The sequence below is a fragment of the Podarcis melisellensis genome, assembly GCF_964234715.1.
Source record: "Podarcis melisellensis genome assembly, chromosome: 8".
Taxonomy (NCBI): Eukaryota; Metazoa; Chordata; class Lepidosauria; order Squamata; family Lacertidae; genus Podarcis; species Podarcis melisellensis.
In genome coordinates, this window is record NC_138540.1 from 55,256,749 (window position 1) to 55,280,950 (window position 24,202).

The following is a 24,202-nucleotide window of genomic DNA, read 5'->3' on the forward strand; positions in this document are numbered from 1 at the left end:
TGTTATATTGATATATGCAATCTTCAGGAGCCTTCATACCAGACATTGCAACAAGGAGCATCTCACTGGTGAGAGGGGAAGGAGGTATTTGTAGAAAGGGGGAGCTGAGTAACTGCATGCTTTAAAGCACACGTGCTTCTCCATAGTGGTCTACCTTTGGCCTGTACTTTCCCACAGCTTGCATTTGTAAGGGCGATGAGAAGCTGTTGCGTAATAAATGTCTGCCTGTATGCCCACAAGAAACCCTTTCACCCCAAGTCAACATCTCTCTTTATGTAAGAGACCATTTGAGTCCATCTCTTTCCCCAGGTTTAACAGGCTTCTTTCAGCCCAAGCTAAAACAGCAGTAAACTGTAGCAAAAGCAGGGGATCTCCATCACCTACATGGGGTCTCCAGCACGGATGTGCTTGCAGGCTGTTTGTATCACTGATTCGCAGGCTTCGTTCAATGCTCTGTCAATGCGGTAATCAGCACCAGGGTCTGCCTCCTGGATTAGAGTTTGAAGCTGGAGGAGGAAAGAGAAGAGGGGGGAAGAGTTTAACAACAATGGCAGAGCAGTTCAGCAAGTTGGTTTCCTGGCTTCTGTCGCTGGCAGAACTGCAAAGCTAACCTCAAGGGATTCTGCCCCCTTCCCATCTCATTTCAGTACCAGCTCCTGAAGTGGAGAACATCTTTCAAACATTCCCATGGATGTGAACTGCTCCCTCCCCCACAAAAAAGGGCTAACCGTTTGCCAAGGAAAAGCAGCCTTTGAACAAATGATTTATCTTCCAAAACCAAGACCAGTTAATGGCAAACAGCTAAGATGTGCCAAATGGAAGAGCATTCTCCCTTGTGTGTGACTCAGCCAGAACCAGAGTTTTTATGTTGCTGTCACCTCATCTGCATCCAGAAACTGCAGGCATGACTGAGAAAGCCTAGGTGTCAGGTCATCCCTGCAGCATGGGGCAATCCAGACATTTTGCAACTCTGGGGACTTCCCTGTTCTATTTTCAGTATCCAAACGACAGTACACAGAGCTGAATTGTGCAGCCAGCCACATCACCAGGCCTTCTTGCCACTGAAACTGAAGGGGAGGAGAGCCAAGAGAACAGCAGGAGCAGGAGGATCTAATCTCCCAAACCCAGAGCCTCTGTTATGTACATGAGCAACAGGGGCCTTCCCGAGAAAATGGCACAGGGGCCTGATGTAACGAAGGACAGCCTGGGGCTAGGAACATGTGCCTAGTGCTTTTATTTGTGATGAGTGGGTGGTGAAGAGGCAACTGTTGAGACTGAGTTGAGCATCATGCTCATAAAGGTATACTAGCAGAGAAGTGGTCTTTCAAGGATTCAGACTCCACTGAAGCATGACTTGAGCAGCGCAGGTAGACTTATGCAACCCAGGTTGTTTTGCTTTTTTGCTAAAGCAGCAGCAGCATAAAGCAGCATAACTAAATGGCATCTCACCACAAAGGCCTGAGAAAAAGCCAATGGAGCTTAAGAATTCCTTCAACATGTAACACTCACTCTTGGAAATTAAGCTCTACAAAGTTGGAGGAGCAGAGAATGGGCAGATTTCTGCACTGATTGTTTCCTAGTGGAGCTCATAGCCTGGGAATTAAGCCAATTTCAAATTTAGGAATCCGTTTACATCACTGATCTTAACCTCAACTGAGATGAATCTAGTGAAATGCTGGGGGTGGGGGGGGGGGCATGGGGCAAAGCCATTTATTCATGTGGCCATGGAGCCATCACAGACCACAGAGCCTTTTTGCTCCCCTTGACAGAACCACAGGGCAGCATTTGCAGATATCAGGGCACTTCCCATTTCTTTGCAAGCAAAGCTCTTTCCAAGAAGCCAAACTGCCAGGTTGCATCACACAACAGTACAACCGTACTTTAGCCTTTCCACACCAGCACGTGTTGCAATGCCCCCCTCAAAGCCTATCAAGTAAAGTGGTGTCAAGTCTAGAGGAGTGTTCAGTAGCATCAAAGCCCCAACTTCACTGTGTAAGTATACACATCAAAGCAGTCATAATGCTGAATTGAGGCTAAGCTGCCTGGGGGAAATAGCCATGTTCTAACAATCTGTTCCTGCCTGGGAAACAATTATTTATCCTGCTCTCATCATTTGAGGTGGAAGATCCCTGGAATCTAGCCTGACAATCACACCAAGCCATCTCCAATATAAAAGAAGCAAGCAAGCACATGGCCTGATGGGCTTTCTGATTTTGTCTCAGGCAATCATCAGTGAGCTATGCTGGGATCAGCATTGAGAAAAAGGGAAGGGTTTTTTTTTGGGGGGGGGTGAGAGTGTCAATGTCATTAATCATGTGCTTGGGCTCCCCCAGCCTCCAAACTATAAGGCTGTCAAGCTTTTTAGTGCATTTGCTATTGGCAGCAGTCAAGATTAACACAACTAATTACATAAAAACAAGGATGTGGTAGGAGGGTGAACATAGCTCCTGCACAATACTACTCCAAAAATGCTACCCAGCAGTGAAACCTGAATAAATCATTCAGAGGAAAAATGAGATTTTGAGGAGAAAGATCGGCAGCATTGGCAAGTAAGGCATGGGGTGGATTATCAGAAGCCATGAAGTGAAGCAGAGAACAGGGCCAAGTAAAAAAGTCCTATGTCTATACAAAGGTTCCAATGTTTATGGGCCCAGAGGTACCTTTTAAAGTATTGTCACAGGCAACAAAAGTATCCATTATATCAAAGAAAAGCTAGCAATACTCAGAAACATCCCCACCCAAAAAACCCAACAAGCAGATCACCTATACCCCAACGAATAAGACAAAAAAGTAGGCCTCCTACACACACCAGCCAGAAACATCATTAAAAAATTTAAAATTTGGTGTCCACAGGTGCTGCATTGGGGAGCCCAGGCTAAACTAGTGGAATCGGCCACTTTGTCCCAATCTCCTTCTGGTTTCTTAGTTTTAAGTACACACTGACTCTGCATCTTCAGTTTTTCATGTACAATAAGGGCTAGAATCTTACTATTCAACACACAAGTTTTGCCTCTATGCAGTGACTGGTGCCCGTGGAAGGGAAGGCGTGAATCTGTTTTTATGCAATGGGATAGAGACTGAGCAGCCACCGTACATTCTTGTCTGCCTCAGCAGTATATTTTCAGAAGAATGCAAATATGTTCTGACCATCACATGTTACAAGATAAAGGCTTTTCTTCTTTTACGCTTAGATTTGTTTTAGGGAAAGTAATTAATATGAAGCTACTCCAAATTCCTCCCAAATGCATACAACACTTCCAATGCATGCAAAATGAATTGTGCATATATTATGAGAAGCCTAAGAGCTGGAGAGAAATAGTCACTGGTCTCCTAGTTCAATCCAATTTTCTTCTATCACCATGCGTATCCAACTCCTTACTCTAAGTTGTTCCAGTTCATGTTTCCCCCTGAAGAACTTAAGAAGTCACATGGGATTAGGTCAAAAGCTTTGCTTGAATTAATATGTTATGCCCATTACATTCCTCTTGGCTACTTTACAAAGAAGGTGGGTTAGCCTGGAATAACATAACAGCTTCTGAGTTTAATAGCCTGAAGCTACCCGAAAAGCCTTTTTACAAGTAGTTGATAGAGCTTTTTAATCAGCTCTAGCCAACTGTTTCATTGGGATTCCCCTAAATGGATGTTGGGGCTTTGAGGGCAAAGCCTCCCTGCAGCTCCCACCTGCATCCCAACTCAGGTCTTACTTCAGCATCAGCCCACAAAAGCTAAAATAGTGGGCAGGACACACAAGCAAATTCTTCTGCTCCCAGTAAAATCCATTGCCACATATTCTGTTCTCCCAGGGAAATGATTCAGGTATTCAAAACAGAAGTATTACTGGGTCAGACCAAGGACCATCTAGAAGAGACCTCTCCAACCTGGTGCGTTCTAGATATTTTGGACTACAGGTGCCATCTACATGGCCATAATGGCTGAGGCTGGTGTGAATTTTAGCCCAGAATACCCAGAAGCCACAAGGCTGAAGACTGCTGATGTAGTTATGCACTCTGTTTCCAACAGTCACAACCCATAGGCTTCTGAAAGCTGTTGACTATGGCCTGCACATGTTTATTCCTAGCATCTGGTATTCAAGAGGTAGGGCTACTTTTAACACCAAAGTTCCCTGTGGCTGTTATGGCCACCGGCCACTGAAAGACTCCTCCATGAAACCTTGAGAAGCATCGCTTTGGATGGGGAACACATATAGGCAGCCAGGTGCTCTGAGAAGCATTTATTTAGGAAGCCCAAGCTGAAACTTTGGATTGTCTGAGTGTTGCCTGAGATTCTTCCTTTGGCTCAAGGTGCCAATAAGTAAGGCTCTGGTTCAAAACATTAAAACCAGCTGGGCAAAAATGAACAAGATTTCAGATGTGGGGGTTGAGACTGTCATGAAAAGGCTCCCCATGACAACCTTACCGACTGCTGGCAGCTGACTCCCAAGTTCCCCTTCTCTCCTCGCACAACTTTCATCAGGCAATGCAGGGTGCGGCCCTTCCGATGCAGTCCTGAGCAGTGGTGCTCAATCTCACTGCGGCAACCGAGGATGATCTCTGGGCTCAGTGAAAAATCTTCCATCAACATGCGCCGGTAGTCCAACATTTCTCCCTGGCATTCACTGCTCACTTGCCGACCTAAGGCACACCGTAGTAGATACAGGTTATAAGACATCAGCCCAAGGGACACTGAACATAGCCAAGGTACATGCAGCCCCATCAGTGTGACCAGTGCCATTCTGCTTTTAAAGATTACATCAAATGACACATCGAGAAAACAAATTCTATGCAGAAATTCAGAGCTAACTGGGAAGGAAGATAGTGCCAGGCAGCTGGAATCCCTAAAGAGCCACAAGCACTACTGCCATTAGCTCTTCCATTTCAGAGCTATTTTGCAGCCTCTCCTTATCACAGGGTTGCATTCTATTTCTTCACAGGCAATCAGAGAAAACACCAGGTTGCACTGGGGTGTGCATTGCCATCAGAACTGTGCCTCCTCTGCGCACATGTGCACAATATCCTTTACAAGAACACCAGTTTTAATCTATTGGATACACTGTGCTTGAAGCATGTGAGCAGCAATGGAATAAATTGCCAAAGCAGTGAAGGGGAAGGCCAGGGAGAGAAAAGGAGCTGAACAAGACTTCCAGGGATCAATGATAGGTCTTCAGTGATGTGTGCAGCTTGTCATCCTTCCTTTAGTCAGTAGCAAAAGATACAAGGAGAAAATATTCTCATTTCTGAGTACTGTAACTTGATTATATTGATTTTGACTTTCTTCAGCAGAGAAGTCAGAAAAAATTGGCACTCAACACAAATATTTTCTATCTCAGGACTAGCAGGGTGCTGGTGGTGGCACCCACTGCCTTTTAAGCCTGCCCTGCATATATAAAAGAATGCTGCCACACATTTCTAGACTACTTCATAAAGGGATAATAACTGTTCTGATTTAGAGAAAGATGTCTTAGCAGTAGGTTTAACAAACCACAGCAGGTAGAAAAAACAGGTCCTTCTGGACCACTGGTTGCCTATCCATCTATTCACTGGTGAGCAACCATCTGTCTGAGGACCATTTTATGCAGCCCCCAATTTCTCCTGAAGCTGTCCTACCCTTTCATTTGATCAGAGTTGTTGCTTTCATTTGATCAGAGTTGTTCATTTGATCAGAGTTGCGCGCACACACGCACACACACACTGCTTTTTTCCTGGTTGCATGGTTTAAGGGGGAAAGCTGTATAAATGAGTATCTCCATCAAACTTAGTGGGGTTTATTTCTGAAAAGACCTGCATAGGATTCTAATCTGCAGTAGCTATGATAAAATTGAAGCAAGGGCAGCCTTTACTCTGAATTAGCAGTCCAGAACATGTTGTCTTTGCCTCTGCTGATCATCAACTCCACCAACCACCAGCATGTGGCTTCCAACATTTATGAGGAAATGCAGGACTTGATGATTTTTTTTAAAAAAAAAAAGGTTGCCCACCCCTGTGTTTAATAATGCTTTTAGAGCTCTGCAGGTGGGGGGAAAGAACACCACAACCTGAAAACAGAGACTATCAAGATCACACACTGCCAAATGCAACATGCTGAGTTTGCAGAAAGTGAACCACAGCTAGAGAAAAACACCCAGCTTTACTGGATATTCCCCCAAGGCCACCTGACCGGTTTGAATGGAATCTCTATGCCAAACCATCAAGCCAGGGGGGAACTCAAGGGGAGTCCCACACTTCTCCTCAGCTATGTCAAGCAGAAAGATACTAACATTTACTTTTCCTTGGAAAGAATAAAAACTATGAACATTAACTTTAACATCTTTAGTGAATTGCTCAAAAGCTCCCTGGTGTAAAGACTTGAGTGTGGTCCGTCACAGCAGAGAAGTAACTAAGCAAATAGGTTGTCCACAATATTACCCATTCAGAGAATGCCCAAAGGCATGAGATGGCTTCTCCCTTGGCTAAGAGCTATTCAGCGCAGAACAGCTTGCAGACATGGCCTTGTGCTTTGGAAAAGGAGCCTGTTCTGCCATTCCTATCAGGCTTCTAGAGGACAACAGTGGAATGCACTAAGCTACGCTTGACACTACAGACAGAAACAGTCTTCAAAGCACATGTCAGCAAACCCAGAGCCCTCAGAGTTTTCCATACAGCCACATTCCATTTCACTCCCTTCCTCAAATTGCTGCCTCCCCAAATTCATGCTCCCGCAAGCCCATACAATGTCTTCTCCATGTAAATCACACTCCCTCTGCCCCTTATTACCAACACAATTGCTTGGCAAGCTGGGAAAAGCTTGGTTGTGATGAAGATGATGGCACATGGAAGGAGGGTAAACTCTCTGTGTTTGTCTTTCCCATGGAGTGTGTCTATGTTTGTGTGAATGGCCCCAACCATCACTGGCTCTAGCCACACCTACTGGAATGGAGCACCTTCCACTACACTTGGCCCTCAACAATAAAAAGGATATCCACCTCTGCACCAAAGGGAGTCAGTCTGTTACAGCCTAAATAATGTATATGTTGGCTCAGGTGTGAATCAATTAGATTCAAATGTAACTTTGAAAATATGAAGTTGGTGTTATATAATAGCTATAGCTTTTATAGTTTAGAGGTCTGTCCATCAGCAAATATTAACAAGTTACATTTAATAGACTGATGTCACTGAGAACCCTGGGGAGCCAGCTGTTGTGCAGATAATAGTGAACTAGCTGGATCAATGGTCTGGTATTATGGACACGTGTTTTTTTGTCAGTGAATTCTGCAGCATGTTCTTGGCACCATAAAGATGCTTTAGTGGTGGATTTATTCTGCTTTATTAGTTGTTCTGCAATGCCACATAATTGCTGTCTGGAGGAGCTATAGCACAACAAACCCAGTACAAAAACAAACCCCACCACCAACATTTTTGGTATGAAAAGTTCTGGGATTAAGCAGAAGTTCCAGGACATGCACTGACTGGAAAGTAAGCATTTGAATACCCCAAAACTTTTGCAGGTGCCAAATGTATTGAAGCGGAATCGTTTAAGACTGGCCTGATAGTGTAAGCGCTAAGCATGCCCTCAGTGGCTACTGTTGTTTTCTTCTAACCTAGAAGAAATGCATGCTAGGAACACATCAAAGAAAGCTGACTTGCTCTGTTGCTCTCCAGAGAGATGGGATTAATCATGCAAGTGTAGCATTCTGATTAGAATCTGGGTAAGGCCTAATAGTTCTGATGGCTGTGGTAAATCTGTGCTTGGGCTGTGCCACTTCAGACTGCAGATGGGGCTCACATGATGAATGATCCCCCATATGAAACATTCTCTGCAGAAAGGAAAACTAACACGTCCGAAAGAAGAATTTTAACCATGGCACACTCATTTTCTAGGTATAGGAATTTATTTTCACAGGGGATCATGCCATCAAGTGAGCCGCCACCTGCAACAGCAGTCACAGCTGTCATCGCTCTCCATGAGAACTAAGCCCATGTTGTATTATGGAACGGCAAGATAGAGAATACAACAGAACAGCTAGACCTTCTTTCTCCTGGGCAACTGTGAATGGTCTGCTGACATAAGACAGGCGAGCCCCTTAACATGCTTCACTTAACTGTCTGACCTAGAACCAGCCTCATGCAAAGAAGCAAAGCTGAAACATCAAGCGTCAAGGCTCAGGGGGAGGAGAGGGAAGCAAGGACAGACAGAGAAGGTGTTGCACAAGGGAGACAGGGATGCAGAACTATGGAGTAATGGATAACTAGCAGAATCCTAATGCCCAAAGACATTCTCCAAAAACATTATTTTGCCATGTCCATTTTCTTTCAATAACGCCCTGAAAACCCCCATTACACAACTTTTCATTTCACAAATTATTTATCAGATATAAGCAATTGGAGGAATAAGGGAAAAATATCTCTTACCTCTATGCACAGCAGATTCTAAACACATTAGCAGGTAGGATAGTCGGGCCTCTCGGGAACGAGGAAGGTTCTCTACATTACAGTGGTACTTCTTTAAATCACTTTTGCAGGACTTTGCCAATGAGTAACTGACTTTGTAATCTTGTGCTATCAGCTTTTGCCTGGTTGTCAATGCATCACGACACTGAGGAAAACAATCAAATATCTTGTGCTACTGATCAAAGGAACATCAAGGGAGCATTCTTTTGTCACCCAGAGGTAATTTGGCTCACACTGGACAAAAGGAGTAGAACAGAAAATCCGCTGGCCTTGAATTTTCAGAACAAGCCACTGCTAGAAATAGAATACATCGCTGCTAGTTTCAAATGCATCACTATTTCTAGAAAATCCAAGGCAACCTACAGGAGGAGGAAGGGAAATAATCGTGGGGAGCAAAAGTGCAGCGTTCTTAAAGCATTTCAACCACAAGCATAGCTTGTCATTTCAATTTGCTATTTATTGCTCATATACTGCTCAAAGCGTTGAGGAAGCAATGGGGCATTACACCTGGAATAATGATCAATAAAATGCTTTGTCTGCACTTTACTCAAAACGCCGTCTCTCAGGAATGTAACAACATATCTCAAAGAAAAACGCACATGCCTTTAGAGAAGGTAACAAAGCAGCTCTCCCTCCTCAGAGATGCTAATTCTTATTGACGCAATTTAACTGCTACCACACAAGGCAACTCTGTAACTGAGGGATGGGAAGTTCATCAGCAGGTCACAGACAGAGTTACGGCTACCTTTAAAAACACAGCTCTGAGCCTATACACAGGATTCCATGAGCTCCTCCACCCACCACACCCTGATGAGGCAGGAGCAGACCAACCTCAGATAATACACCATATTGTGCATTAACAATAATAATAATAAATTTTATTTATATCCCGCCCTCCCCAGCCGAAGCTGGGCTCAGAGCGGCTAACAAAAATCAAAATAGTCCAACATTCTAAAAACATTCATTATAAAATTAATTAAAAATCAAATTAAGATCAAATTAATGGCAACCATCAAGCAAAATTCCGTGCAGATTGCCAGAGGAGGGGGTCAGGCTGCGACCTGACCAAAGGCCTGGTGGAACAGCTCTGTCTTGCAGGCCCTGCGGAAAGATGTCAGGTCCCGCAGGGCCCTAGTCCCTTGTGACAGAGCGTTCCACCAATTTGTTTCTTATCCATTGCATGCTGTAAATAAATGAGGCGACCAAGAAGCAGAAGCTTTGGGGTCAAGAAAGATAGTGGAATGGCCAGGTGAAAGAGGCACATACCTTTTCACTCATAGAGTCTTCAAACTTGTGGTTAAAGAGACACTTGTACACCCTGCCTTCCCCAGCCTGAGTCTGTGAAACAGAGCAACAATATTGGTCATGAATGTCATATGGAAACATATTAGGAGGATCCTAGTATCCATAATTTCTTAAAAAATTAACACATTCATAGCCTCCTTTTTCTTCAAGGACCTCAAACCAAAGGCACATGCAATTATCCCCGTTTTACCCTAACAAAACCATGAAATAGGTTAGGCAAAATTATTTGTTTAAGGCCACTCAATGAGAGTGATAGCTAAGTGGCTATTAAAACCCAGGTTTTGTATCCCACCAAGTTTTATTCAGAGCAGACCAGCTGAAAGTAATGGACCCATTAATTTCCATGGGTCTTCTCCACATATGCACATCTCTTCAGTCCAACTTCAGCATTCCATTTTCTACATCACACTGGCTACATTTTACCATAGGCCAACATTTTGTGATTTACAAGTCCTCTGTCATTTATATATGTTGTGCATGCTCATGACTAACACTTCCATGCATATTTCTGAAATGAGTTCAATATATTGCCTATATTATCTGTAGTGCACCTTTGAGAGATCTGCTCTTGTATTCCTTAATTTGTTACATGTAGGAGCATTTACTGAATGACAAGGCGAGAGGGGAAAGGGTGGGGAGATGGATGCTAGTCCAACGGGAAGGACGATGTCAAGCAACAACTTACGTTCTCACAGAAGCGTTCCCGGTCATCCCGGCAGGCAAAATATAAGTGCCGATCCAAGTGGAAATCATCCGAGGAGAGTTCAGCTACTCGGAGAATAGCCTTTTTGCACAAGTCTGAGACCTTTATTCGTGGCTCAATCTCTTCTGCCTCCTTTACCAATCCTTTCTCCAGGCAGGCCACCACCTCTCCTTGAGAATGGACATCCTGAAAGAAGAGAAAGAAGCTAAGCAGCAGCAAGACACACTTCCATCTAGCTCTTCTCTGCATGTTGCATTAGGAGCCTACAGAAGCATGTCTTACATTGAAAGAACATGGTTCAGTTCAGTACACCTGTGGTCCTGAATTTCTGTCCTCCACCCGCCCCAAGAAAGTCTGCAGCTGAAAACACCACTGTATCTCAATAAAATACCTGAGCCTGAAAGAGCATGCAGTTGACCTAAATTTGAAGGTACTCTCAATCTACCAAAGGCTAAAAGCACTTTCCCAGGGTGTGCCCCTTCCAGAGGACAGCCCAGATTCATTCACACAAGAAACATTCCTTCTGCCTAGCACTGGTATAAAATCACAGGGAGATAGGATAGTAATTTAAAATGCTGACCATAGAACGTGGTCACACTTCAACTGGCTTCTTCGGAGCAACATTGATTCTAATGAGACAATATCCTCTTCCCTCCCACCTCCAATTTAATGGACATGGAATCACTTTGTAACAGAATTACCTTTTCTCCAAGACGAATGCTGCCACACTTCAGGATGTTAATATCACTTCTGCAGTCATCCATGAAGCCACAGATCAGGCGGTAATCACTGAAAATTATGGCTGTCATTTTGGTGATGTACTGGTGACACTGGTATTCAGTGATGTTTCCTCTGTGATCTACCAAGCAGGACACCAAGTAACCTTTCCCAACAGGCTCATCAGCACACTCTTTGATCTGTCCAGAAAGACCCATGATAAAAAGAAGCCTGTATTTCATTTGGCATTTGCAGATCATTTTATTTACTGCCTACTCAGGGTGTTTCCCAATATAAATAGATTTTATAAAAACAATGACACCAATTTTCAGAAAAGGTGATGGAAAAGGAGAGCCAACTGTTTATTCCCTAAAGGTTCCTGGAGAATGGAAAATGTGGGGTGTCAACCCTCACACCTCACCCTAAAAGCAAAAATGAACATAAATTTTGCAAGCTCCACACTAAAAGGACCATGAAAGCAAGCTGTAATCACTCAATAACTTAAGATGTCATTGTTAGACTCTACATACAAAATACGGTGCTCAAGGGCAGTCAGGAGTCAGTCTCAAATGTAGCCAGGGCCTGTATCATTCAGTTACTTGAAAGCTGTTTTGAATTTAATCTTCTGGTAGCCACTGTAACCACATGGCTGTAGTAGCTTAATCCAATAATAAAAGTCGATCTTCCACATTCAGAAATAGCTGCAAGTGACATAGCAGCATTCCTGCAATCTCTCATGTATGAGGGGTAATTACACGTGGCTTTTTAAATCAGAGAATAAAGTGTAGTCTGCAGTTTTCTCCTTTGAAATATCAGCATGATAAAGACAACTAGATATGAAATGGAGAAAAGCTGCTCAGGGCTGGTATTGGAAACCAATATTCTGAGCATAGTCTTAAATAGAGCAGGGACTGAGATACTGTGTGCTTTTTCAGAGGATCAAGCTTTAAGTCAAGTTTACACAATCCATCAAATTTATTACATTTATGTCCTTTCTTTCTTCCAGGAAGCTTAAGACAGTTCTCTCTTTTCATCTTCACAGCAACTTTTTGAGGCAGCTCAGAACTAGACCATGTGACTGGCCAAGGTAATTCAGTAAGCTTCTGGCTGAATGACAATCTGGGTTGGGATTTCCCCATCCTACTGTGACAATCTACCGACAGTTCCCACCCATCCCAAAATTTTGGAGAAAATCCTTAAAAGATCATTGCACATGTGAGTAGAAAAAACCACACACGACAAAAAGAACTTTGGGTAATTATTCATTTGTTGCTGGCTCAGCTCAATGTTACTCTTATGCTGCTGGAACTAGTTAAACAGGTTGAATATTGTTAACATTAATTTGAGTGGATAATGAGATTACGTTTGAGTTTCTTTGGAGAAATAGGCAATATAGAATTTTTTAAAAAAAGCAAATAAATTTCAAGACCTTCCCCACTGGTCACCTGTTTACAGAATGCAACTAGGTCTGAAAAAGGGTAGGTCACTATGCTTGGAATCTGAGCACTGATACATTGCTCCCTCTCCCTCTCTTTCTCTTTTTTAAATACTTTATGTACACTTATGCGTCATACTAATAAACAATAAATAAAACAAACATGTAAAACCAAACCAGAAACATACAAAGCAAAAAACTCCACATAAATACAGTGATGATAACAAAAACTACAGATAAGAATATAGACACTATATTCTCCTAAGAAAAAGAAAATATTCACTTCAAGAAAGAAGCTAAAAAGAAATGGGGTTAGGAAAAAAGATGACTTCCAGCTAACTCCATGTGGTTCATTCTTCTCATATCACTGGTTATCTGTAATGATTAAATTTTGGAGAAACATTTTTATTACCTATGAGATTTTTATTCTAAGCTAAGCCAAGTATAATTCTGGGAATCACTTCTCTTCATATAATTTATAAAGACTTCCCACTCTCTCCTTATTCTCTTATTTGAATACTTTCTTATTAGACCTGTAAGTTTAACCAGTTGGAGGTATTCTGAGAATTTCAAAATCCATTCTTCTTTTGTTGGTATTATAGTACTTTTCCAATGTTTAGCAATTACTATTATGGCTCAGTAACCGCATACAAAAATATTCCTTTATTATCTTTTGGGATGTCTGTTGTTATTAGGCTCAATAAAAACATTCCTGGTTTCTTTGGGAAAGTAAATCTTAGCATTTTCTTTAGTTCATCGTAAATACTGTGCCAATTTTTTTTTTATTTTAGGGCACGTCCACCACATATGGAGAAAGTTCCCTTCATTGTGATTGCACATCCAACACTTTCCACTAGTATTTTTTATATATTTTAGCCAATTTCAAGGGTGTGAGATACCATCTGTACATCATTTTTTTAAAAAAACATTCCTTTATTGTGTAATATGCTATAAACTTTATGTTCTTTTCCATAAATTTTCCCATTTTTCTCATTCAATTGAATAACCAAAATATTGGGCCCACTTAACCATAACCTCTTTAACTTCTTCGTCCTTTGTGCCAATTTAATAATAATTCATACATTTTGGACAGATTTTTTTCATCATTTGTGATCAATTCTTTATCTAATTCTGAGATTTAATATCATATCCATTGGTTTTTTTTATATTTTTCAAAGATTGCATTCAGTTGGTGGTACTGTCTCGCCAGAGTGGTGTATGCTCTAGTTATCTCCCACTGCAATATCCTACTGAAATGCGCTCTATGTGGGGCTACCTTTGAAGGTGACCCGGAAACTACAACTAATCCAGAATGCAGCAGCTAGAATGGTGACTGAGAGCGGCCACCGAGATCATACAACACCAGTCCTGAAAGACCTACATTGCCTCCCAGTACGTTTCCGAGCACAATTAAAGTGTTCGTGCTAACCTTTCAAGTCCTAAACAGCTTCGGCCCAGTATACCTGAAGGAGCATCTCCACACCCATTGTTCTGCCCAGACACTGGGGTCCAGTGCAGAGGGCCTTCTAGCAGTTCCCTCACTGCGAGAAGCAAAGCTATAGGGAACCATGCAGAGGGCCTTCTCGGTAGTGGCCCCTGCCCTGTGGAATGCCCTCCCATCAGATGTCAAAGAGATAAACAACTACTTGACATTCAGAAGACATCTGAAGGCAGCCCTGTTTAGGGAAGTTTTAAATGTGTGACATTTTAATGTATTTTCAATCTTTGTTGGAAGCCGCATAGAGTGGCTGGGGAAACCCAGCCAGATGGGAAGGATACAAATAAATAATAATAATAATAATAATAATAATAATAATAATAATAATTGCAACCAGCTTATTCCTGTGCCTTTGTTTCATACTTCATATAAAGCTTTCCCAATAATGTGATTTAAAAATGCCTTATGAATTTTAATTTTATTGTAGCCCAAATAACCATGCCAACCTACTATGTTATCCCAGCCCTCGATGTCCAATAATTTGGTATTCTTTAATATCATTCAATCCTTGAGCCAAACCAGGCAAGCAGTTTCATAATAAATCCTAAGATCTGGCATTCTAAACCCTGTTCTATCTTTGACTTCTGTTAGTAATTTAAATTTAATTCTGTGTTTTTTTGCTCTGCCATATGTATTTAGCCAAAAATCTGTGCCCTTCTTTAAAGCAGTTGAGGCCATTGAGGATCGGAATGGATCCTCATTTTTGGTAAGACGACCATTTTGATTGAAGATATTCTTCCCCACAGCAAAAGTTTAATTTACTCCAGATCTCTATTTTTTTTAAAATTTCTTTCCATACCTTTACATAATTATCTTCTTTATAAACTAATATTTTTCATAGTGATCCAAATTCCTAAATATTTTGCTCTATTTGTTACTTTACCGGTAAGTCCTGTCTCTGCTTCTAAATCTGCTTTCTTGTATATCTAGATTTTTCACCATGAGTTTTGTTTTCTCATTATAGTGGTACTTTATAGTGGTACTATAGTGGTACAACCATAATCCATTCTGGAGGTCCGTTTGTAAACCCAAACAGGTTGTAACCCAAGGCGCGCTTTCACCAATGGGGCCTCTAAAAAGTCTTGCCATCACTACCTTGAATCAGAAGAGAAGGAAAGCTATGAGTGGCCCTCAGAAAAATAGTGCTCGGAAAACTGCCTCAATGGAGCGATATTAAGAAAAGTGTTTTACTGGAAAATGCATCAGTGCGCTAATGACCTGAAGGAAAACACTTCCAGCAATTATACAAACAATTATGAAACTGTGAATGACTGAAGCTCTTCAAGTAAACATAGCAATCCTTTTTTAACTTTAGAATTTGTGAGCACAGTAACAGTGTTACAACGCCACCTTAGAGACTACATTTTATAGAAAGAGTTTTCAGAGGATGGACGAACAATTCTAGACATTTTCCTGAATCCTGAAACTCCCAGGAGACGATGCAGTTAGCATACCAGTTGGTACTTTGATCCACAGACATCACCTGTTTGTTTTCCAGAATATATTTCTCTAGTGTACCTTTCTTGCTAGCAAGTACAGGATGGTCTAGATCTACAGTAAAAGTTGGTGGTCCACCCATTCCATCAATTAAAATAGCCTTAGAAAAGTACACAACGAAAGATCTCACAGCTTGCTGCTGTTCTGCTATGCACTATTTAAAACATATTAATAATTCCCTTTTGATATGTTCATTTCAACAAGACTTCAATTCTTTCTTATTTAGAAATAAAATTAAGATTACTGCCCACCACCTAATCTTCCTCAGCCTTACCTCTGATATGGTAGACTTGCAAACCTCTCTAGCCACTGATTCAAATTTTGGATCTGTAGTGAGGTTCAACTTGTAGTTCCACAACAGCTGGGAGAGAAGAAACACAATACTGTTATTTTTCAACTGCAGGAATCTTTCATGAGCCAGACTTAAAACAAACTAATGATATCTTTATTGTGGTTTTGAGGCCGCTTTGTGCAGGTTAAATTTTAAATCTATGTGAACACAAGCCAACCAACTCATTTCCTGCACAGCAGTTTTCATGTGATTTTCAGAAACACATTAATATACTGATGCTCTGACATATGGAGAATACAGAATTTAGGGAAGCATGGTGTGTAAATCTCATTTTTTTAAAAAAATCAAACGAGAGCTTACTTCTATGGCTCATAATCATAAAGAATCTCAAAACAAACAGAGCCATAATTAGTGGAGCTTGGGCTTCTGTGCTCATGACAGCACCCATGGCCAATCAGTCTTCTCCATGCCATGCCATGAGAGCATTCCACTGCAGAGAAAGTTAAATAACCTATCTGTACCCCTCAGTTTGTTTGTTTGTGTGTGTGTGTGTGTGCGCGCGTATTTTGATTGTTATAGGCTAGAATGTTAGAATTCAACCAATATTTGAAGAATTAACAGAAGGTGCCCGACACTGAATTTAGCAGTGTAAAAATACATGCTAAACTTGATTTTATCCTGATCAAGGAATCATCTTTAAGAAACAAAGACAGTCGTGACCCATCAAGATTGGCAAAGCAAAAGCTGTGCCAGTCACAAACAGGAGGGGATCATTAGCAAGAAAAAAGACCAATAGTTTTGGTTTAGGATTACAGTTTGTCTGTTAGAAGTGAACAGGAAAAAGGTGTCTGTTTTACAAGCTTGGGGGAGGGGGAGCACACACAAAAAAAATAATGGATGACAGTCTGTTTTATGATACAGAAAGGGTCAGGCACAATGTTTGGGAGCTCTTTGAATTCAAGGCTGCAGTAATGGAAGGAACAGGACTGTCTTGGGATGTGAATGCTCTGAACTCCCTCCATCTAGGCTAAGATTGTATATATGTGTAAATAAACCATGTAGCATAAAGCTGCCACCATCTCTGATGTGCCTCATTGTCCAAAACGAAAAACAGACCCTGGTAAGCATGCCTGGTACCCCAGGGATATAGATATAGGTAGAGATATGTGTCGGTGAATAGCTGTTTCAGGTAGATGAGTGGAACAGGAAGGAAGAGACTTAAAATGCCCTGTCTACCCAATTCATTGAAAGAGTCATCCTATTAACACAATGTCCTCCAGTCCACTTTTTACTTTACTTTATTTATTTTTTAAGTTAAACATCCTTCATCTAAAGAGTGATGTATAACAATATTAAAATACAACAACAGGGAAATATAATCCACTCTAAAGTAAAAACTAAAAAGGCAGCAGCTAAAATACAAAAATGAGACCTAAGACAGATAAAGTCACTTTAAAATGCCTGGGCAAAAAAGGAAATCTTAACTTTGCACCAAAAAGATTGTAATATCAGCACCAGTTTAACAAGCTGGGGTGCCACTGAATAGTATCATTTTAATTAAGGCATTCTTCTGTGAAAACATAAGCCCAAACATCATACTGTACTATCCTACTTGACTGGATTTAGTACTTATGTTCCTATCAAGATGATCCCAAAAAATCTAAATTGTCTATATAGATCACAGAGAAATAAACAAACAGGAGCCTTTACTACTTAAAAGGAGTTGGCCTAGGATCCCTGAAAGAAGCCAATTTGCCAGAAGCAAATGTTGCAAAGTAATAATAAATGCCACTTACAGCTCCCTCCCTGTTTTCTTTAAAAAGGCTTTAAATATCTGGTTTTATTAGGATTTTAAACTGTATTTTCTCTTTGGCATATGGCTTTCTATAATTGTCTAATTATAAGTTGTGAGGTGCTGCTCTTTTAAGGTTTTTTTTAAAAGATATTGGTTTTAAATGTTTTATTTATTCTAAGCCACCTTGAAAAAGTCAGAATATAAATCACTGAATCAATAAAGTAGCAAGTGCCAGCCCTACAGAAAAAAAGCACACTTACGTGGTTGCAGTCTGATGAGATTTCATTGTCCGGCTGGAAAAAGAAAGAAAGGGACATTAATTCTGAGCAGGTCATGTTGCACTGTATTCCTTCCACACGAACAGGCACAAACTATTGTTTCAGAATAATGTGCATTATTAAATAAATGATGAAATCAGACCACAAGAGATTGTCAACTCACAGATTAAAGGCAAATTTATCTAATCTAATCAATCTCTGCTGCCCAGGGAAATGGCCTCAACTGAAAGGCAGCAGTCATGGGATGTTTTGCTTTTTTGGACAGTGATCTTGTATTGCTTTTGCAATAGCGTTATTTCATAAAGCAATGAAGTGTAGACAAGCCAGAGATTTATAAGGCACACTAGAGGTTCCATCAAACTAAAGCAAGTAGAATTTAATTCATGAAATATTTCTCATGACCTCTTCAGATCATAGGCCATCCCAAAAAATTTTTATCCTGTCCATTGGTCACAGTTCACAATTATGAATTACAATTTTGAAGAAAAGTGCTAACAAAACTCTCATAGATTTTATTTTGTTCCCTTTGGAGCAAAAGTCCAGAAGTTATGAAGTCTCCGCCCAGACAGAGTGGAACGGAATAAAAAGAGGCTGTATTAATTGCCCTCCACCCAGGCCTGCCTGAAAACTACCACTCACAGCCATTAAAGTCTCTGCTCAGCCAGAACTTCCATCAGAACTCCTCTGGCTTCTACTTTTCCACTTAACTCCCTGCTTGCACATCACAAAGTGCCATATTTACACCATTACCCCTTCAAATCCTTCTGCAAAACCAATCTTTTTTGTACAGTCATACCTCTTGTTACATTTGCTTCATGATATGTTTTTTCAGGTTGCATCCCATGGCAACCCAGAAGTACTGGAAAAGGATTACTTCCGGGTTTCGCCACTCGCACATGCGCAGATGCACAAAATGACATCACGCGTATGCACAGAAGCTGCGAATCGCAGCCCACGCATACTCGGATGCACAGAGGAGGATTGTGTTCCTTTCAGGTTGCGAACAGGGCTCCAGAACAGATCCAATTCACAACCAGAGGTACCACTGTAATGGGTTTAGATTAACTATGCTCAAGTACATGTAAGCTCATCTGCTCACATTCACTAGCTTTTGGTGGGTAGGGACTTCTTTGTTTATAACACTATGAAGCATCATGTGCACAAATGACTCCATATATTTATGAAATAGTGATAGTTGTACCCACCCCTAATCAAAAAGCCAGAAAAACCACTCAGTCCCTCCAGCCTCATAGCTCCCCGCGCCCCAAGCCACCTTGCTGCTAGCTCCAGTGGAACTCATTCTGGCTCCTAGCCGGAAAGCTGCCTGCTATTCCACAACAGCCTTGATTCTGCAAAACTGTAGATGCACAGGCGTCAGCTTCACAATGGGAGCAGCACAGGCTTCAGTGAGCCTCTCTCTGCATTTCCCCTCAACCTGACCTGGGTTGCTTGTTCTCTGAGCTTCCTTGGCAAAGGTCCTTCAGGTTGAGTTCAGCCACTGTGCCTTCACAACTGCTTGTTACTTCTTGCAAAGCAGCCATGTGATATCAGTATTTGCCTCAGTGGGCAAGACCCAGCAGCAATATCTTGCAACACCCTGACCCTTGTGTAATTTTCAGCAAGAGACTCAGGTCACATCCTGCATTGTAAGAATTCTTATGTAGCCCTCCAGGATATTTATGCACTGTGGCTGCAGAGGTGAATGGAAGCACGCTCATGCCTCTGCTACTAGCCAGAGGACCGAGGGCCACTCAGAGGCTGTACCCCCAGTTCCCAGAAAGGATCTTGACAAGGGGAAGAGGAACCTGGCCCTAAATGTCAGCCAGAGAAAGAGCAGCTTCAACAGCTTCTTGCCCTGGGACTGGAGAAGTTAGCAAAGGCAAAGGACACTCTCATGGCCCCATCCAACAGCCACAGGGTGGGGAGTCACCGGCTGCTTTCAAGCCAGGGAAGACCTGCCCCACCCAAGCTGGATAAAAGTGCCTGCTTTGTTATTAATTTGCTCTCCTTTCTCTACCTTTTCTCTCCACTACCTTCCTTGTGTGTCTTTTATCTTTTTAGTTTCTAAGCCAGATGGCAAGGCCTGATTTTTTTAAAAAAAATGTTATCTTTGGCCAACTGTAATTGTGGGTCTGAAAAGTGAGCCCAAAATAACAGTAATAAGATGATTTTTAAATAAAGTAAACAAACAATCACACAGTTACAGATAGGTAGCCGTGTTGGTCTGCCATAGTCAAAACAAAACAAATTTCCTTCCAGTAGCACCTTAAAGACCAACTAAGTTAGTTCTTGGTATGAGCTTTCGTGTGCATGCACGATGTGTATCTGAAGAAGTGTGCATGCACACGAAAGCTCATACCAAGAAGTAACTTAGTTGGTCTTTAAGGTGCTACTGGAAGGAAAACAATCACACAAGTAGTGATGTTTTATGTTTGGTGCCTCAATGCACAATATTTTTGTCTCATTGCTTATCCTCCTAGTACCCTCAACCAGGAAACAGGCTCCAATCCCTTTCTGCATCAACAAAAAACAAATGAAGATATATATGACACATTTTCAGGCAGAGGTCATCCATAACAACTTACAAACAGTAAAAGCTTAAGTATAAATATCAGTATCACTAAAAGCAATACACTATTTTATTACACTGGCTAAGGCTCTTGGGGGGGGGGGGAGAGAAAAAAGGAGAAGACCATTTCATTTTCTACAGTCTACACAGTGGGTGGAAAGAGACAAGCTTTATATAGCCTTTCAATGAGATCCATATCCCAGCAAACAGGATGTGGTATTTTTAAACGACAAAGGAGTCCACTTCTCTGAAAACAGTTTGCCATAAGCCTATTTAGCACAAAGAGTGTACAAAAAGAGGACTGCTCTAATCCACAGTGGTCCTACTGAATTGTTTTTTGCTTCTTCCAAGCAAGGCAGCAACAAAGCATTTTAGCCATGTGCCTTCTCATTTACTAGCAGTGTTCGAAATTACCCGGCCTTTTGCACCCTTGGCGCCTAACATCTCCACCAGCCTAGGTGCAGTCAGCTGATCTGCTGGGCACAGTGGCAGCAAAAAATGCACGTCTTTTTCTGCACAGCACTACCCCCACCAAACACCAGATTTGCCCAGCAGTGCAACAGCCAAGTGTCTTTGCTGTGTCTTTATTTTGCTGTCGTGCAGCCAGGTGAATCAGGTGTTTTGCAACCCCAATTCTCCCTGCAGTTTTGGGGTTTTTTTGAGGGGCTGCCTGGTTTGGTAGCAGGGCAACAACAACAAAAAATGGCACCTAGACATTTTGTTTTGGCGCCCACAACCTAGGTCCCAATAGCCACATAACTCCTAGCATTCCTATCTCAGTATCTAACACTATCTACTAAGATACACGGCCAAGCTTAGCTTTTTCATTTTTAAAATATCAGCATAATTTTGTTCATACATCTTGACTAGCCATATACCCCAAACCGGCAATAAATTTTAACAATGGAACAGATACCTATATATAGCCCTAAGATCTTGTTCAGTGGTCTAGGTGCAAATTTAAAATTTATAGTCATCCACATCAGCAGTGGAAGGGCATGAGCAACCAAGCACCTAGAATGTTTCTAGCCCTGCCAAGTTAAAGTGAGTTAGTCTAAACACCAGCTCATGTTTTCTTCACAAGGGACATGTAAATGAAGCTGCTAAAATGCCCGCTTAATTTCTGTTTCTGATTGAACATGACAATTAAGCTGGCAAACATTTCTGGCATTGAAATTTGGATTGCATTGAAGACAATGTTCTTCTCTTTTCTTTTTTTAAATAATTTTTATTGAATGATTCCATGCCACAAAAACAATACAACCACACTACCACCAAATACAATCACACCAAATAAAACCACATACATCAATATTTAGTTTGTTATCTGTTATTTACCGTCTTATTTCCTCCCAAACATTCCATACAAAAACACACATATGTGCAGACACCCACACACCCACACCAAAAATGATAATAATGAAAGTAAATATTTCCCCCCTTTTATCTTCCAAAATCTTTTCTTCAACTTTGACTTCCTGTGACAATATCATTTTCTTGGTCAAATAAAAACTTCTTCTGGCAAAGCATTAAACATTAGCATACTTTAAGATTATGAACTGCCTTTATTCTAACTGATTTAGTGAGTTCTTATACTTTTTGGGAATGTAAATGTGCTTCCAGTTTTAATTCTAATAAGATTTATGCTCCAGGTATGTAAAGTTTGAGCAATGCTGATCTAGTGAGTGGGACCTGCTCCTGTAGCCTTGAACTGCAATAAAGATTGCCTATATTCATAATGAGAGCAAGCCACAATGGATTTTTCCTGGAGCCCAATAAAAGATTCCGTCAAATTTGCTTCCTAAAATGTCCATCACCATCATGGTATGCATAGCTGGGGATTTAGGTTATTCGAACTGTAACACTCAAGGAAAAGGGGGACAAGAAGACAAAGCAAAGAGGCCATAAACAAATTTTAGTGCCCCCTCCCCAATTTTGTTTTAAAATGGTGGGATTTCCCTCAAGAAAAGCAAGGGCAAGGAAGAATGAAGCCAAATGTCCTCTACTGATTTTACATTGACTGAGATGCAACTTGGATGACTCTTCAAGCCCCAAAGCAATGCATGCTTACTGATCCTAGTAGCTTTACCAAAGTCACATAGCAATGGTCTCAAGAAGGAATCATGAACTCACATTGTTCCTCTAAAGCAGGGGTGGCCAAGTCCCCAGAGACTGCGATCTACTCACAGAATTAAAAACTGGCAGTGATCAAAACCCTTTTTGGGGGCCTCAGGTCAAAGTTGAGCTTTTTTTAGGGAGGACGTCTTCCGTTCTTCAGATTGTGCAACAATGGAGGGCAGGGCGAGGGGTCGGGGCTGGATTCACGATTGACCAAAACCTCCTGGGGATCTACAAGTAGATCGTGATCAACCCGCTGGGACATCCCTGTTCTAAAGCATTATGGCTCACCAATGAGTTTTGCTGAGAAATGTAAGAGTGGGTGGCTTTTGTGCTGTTCTCTGATACAAAAACCCATTGATATGCCCACTTTTGCCTCTAATTCTATCCACCACTGGCATACATCCCCTAGAGAATGTGTCTCTCTGGATGAAAAAGGTTCCTCACCCCTGAACTGAAGCTTCAGTCTTCCTAACATTCCTCCACAGATTTTTTTTTTCTTCTAGCACCAGACCTTTTAGACTGTAAATGTGAAGGCAGGGGGTGTCTTTTTTACAGATCTAGAAGCAGCTCTAGAAACCTTTTTGGGTGAAGAGCAGGATAAGAATGTTTCACATAACCCAGGATAGCTCAGTTGGTAGAGCATGGATATCTCAGGATAATGGGTTCAAGTTCCACATTGAGCAAAAGATTCCTGCATTGCAGGTGGTTGGATTAGAAAACCGTTGTGGTCCCTTCCAACCCTATGACTGTATGACCTACACATTCAAAATTAGAAACTGTCTTCTTTCCTTCTGATAAATAAAAATAACAGAAGTTGGCAGCATTCAACTGGAATCATAGTTCATCTTCCTTAATACAGATGGCTGAATCATTTTCTTTGAAATTTAGAATGTCTCATGCATTAGGTAAAGGAAAAGGTAAAGGTAAAGGGACTCCTGACCATTAGGTCCAGTCGTGACCGACTCTGGGGTTGTGGCGCTCATCTCACTTTATTGGCCGAGGGAGCCGGCGTACAGCTTCCAGGTCATGTGGCCAGCATGACTAAGCCGCTTCTGGCGAACCAGAGCAGCGCACAAAAACGCCGTTTACCTTCCCACCAGAGCGGTACCTATTTATCTACTTGCACTTGGACGTGCTTTCGAACTGCTAGGTTGGCAGGAGCAGGGACCGAGCAACAGGAGCTCACCCCGTCGTGGGGATTCAAACTGCCGACCTTCTGATTGGGAAGTCCTAGGCTCACTGGTTTAACCAGCGCCACCCACATCCCTGTCCAAATAAACCCCCAACTAGAATAAAGAGGCATATTAATTTACACAAGATACAGCGGTACCTCAGTTTGCGGACAGGATCCATTCCGGAGGTCCAGTCAAATCCTGGTGTTTCCGCAACCTGAGGACTGCTTCTGCGCATGGGGCGAAACCTGGTAAAATACTTCCGGGTTTGTCGCGCATGAATCCCGAAGTTGACGTAACCAGGGAGTTACGTAAACAGAGGTATGACTGTATTTTGGCATACTTTTATGGGTTAGGGCACTTCTGGGGACAGGCTTGCAACCTTTATGCCCTATTA

The 24,202-nt window shown here is 41.7% G+C and overlaps 1 protein-coding gene across 2 annotated transcripts in view; it reads right to left on the reverse strand.

Moving 5' to 3' along the window:
- Positions 1-24,202, reverse strand: part of GLG1 (golgi glycoprotein 1) — a 63,678-nt gene that overhangs the window by 22,251 nt on the left and 17,225 nt on the right. For both annotated transcript variants that reach the window (XM_081922778.1, XM_081922779.1), the window contains exons 2-9: positions 17,926-17,958; positions 15,853-15,939; positions 11,133-11,348; positions 10,414-10,617; positions 9,690-9,761; positions 8,385-8,568; positions 4,417-4,631; positions 385-506 (exon numbers count right to left, since the gene is read on the reverse strand). In XM_081922778.1, coding sequence (XP_081778904.1) covers positions 385-506; positions 4,417-4,631; positions 8,385-8,568; positions 9,690-9,761; positions 10,414-10,617; positions 11,133-11,348; positions 15,853-15,939; positions 17,926-17,958 — 1,133 coding nt within the window. The remainder of the gene's footprint in view (positions 1-384; positions 507-4,416; positions 4,632-8,384; positions 8,569-9,689; positions 9,762-10,413; positions 10,618-11,132; positions 11,349-15,852; positions 15,940-17,925; positions 17,959-24,202) is intronic.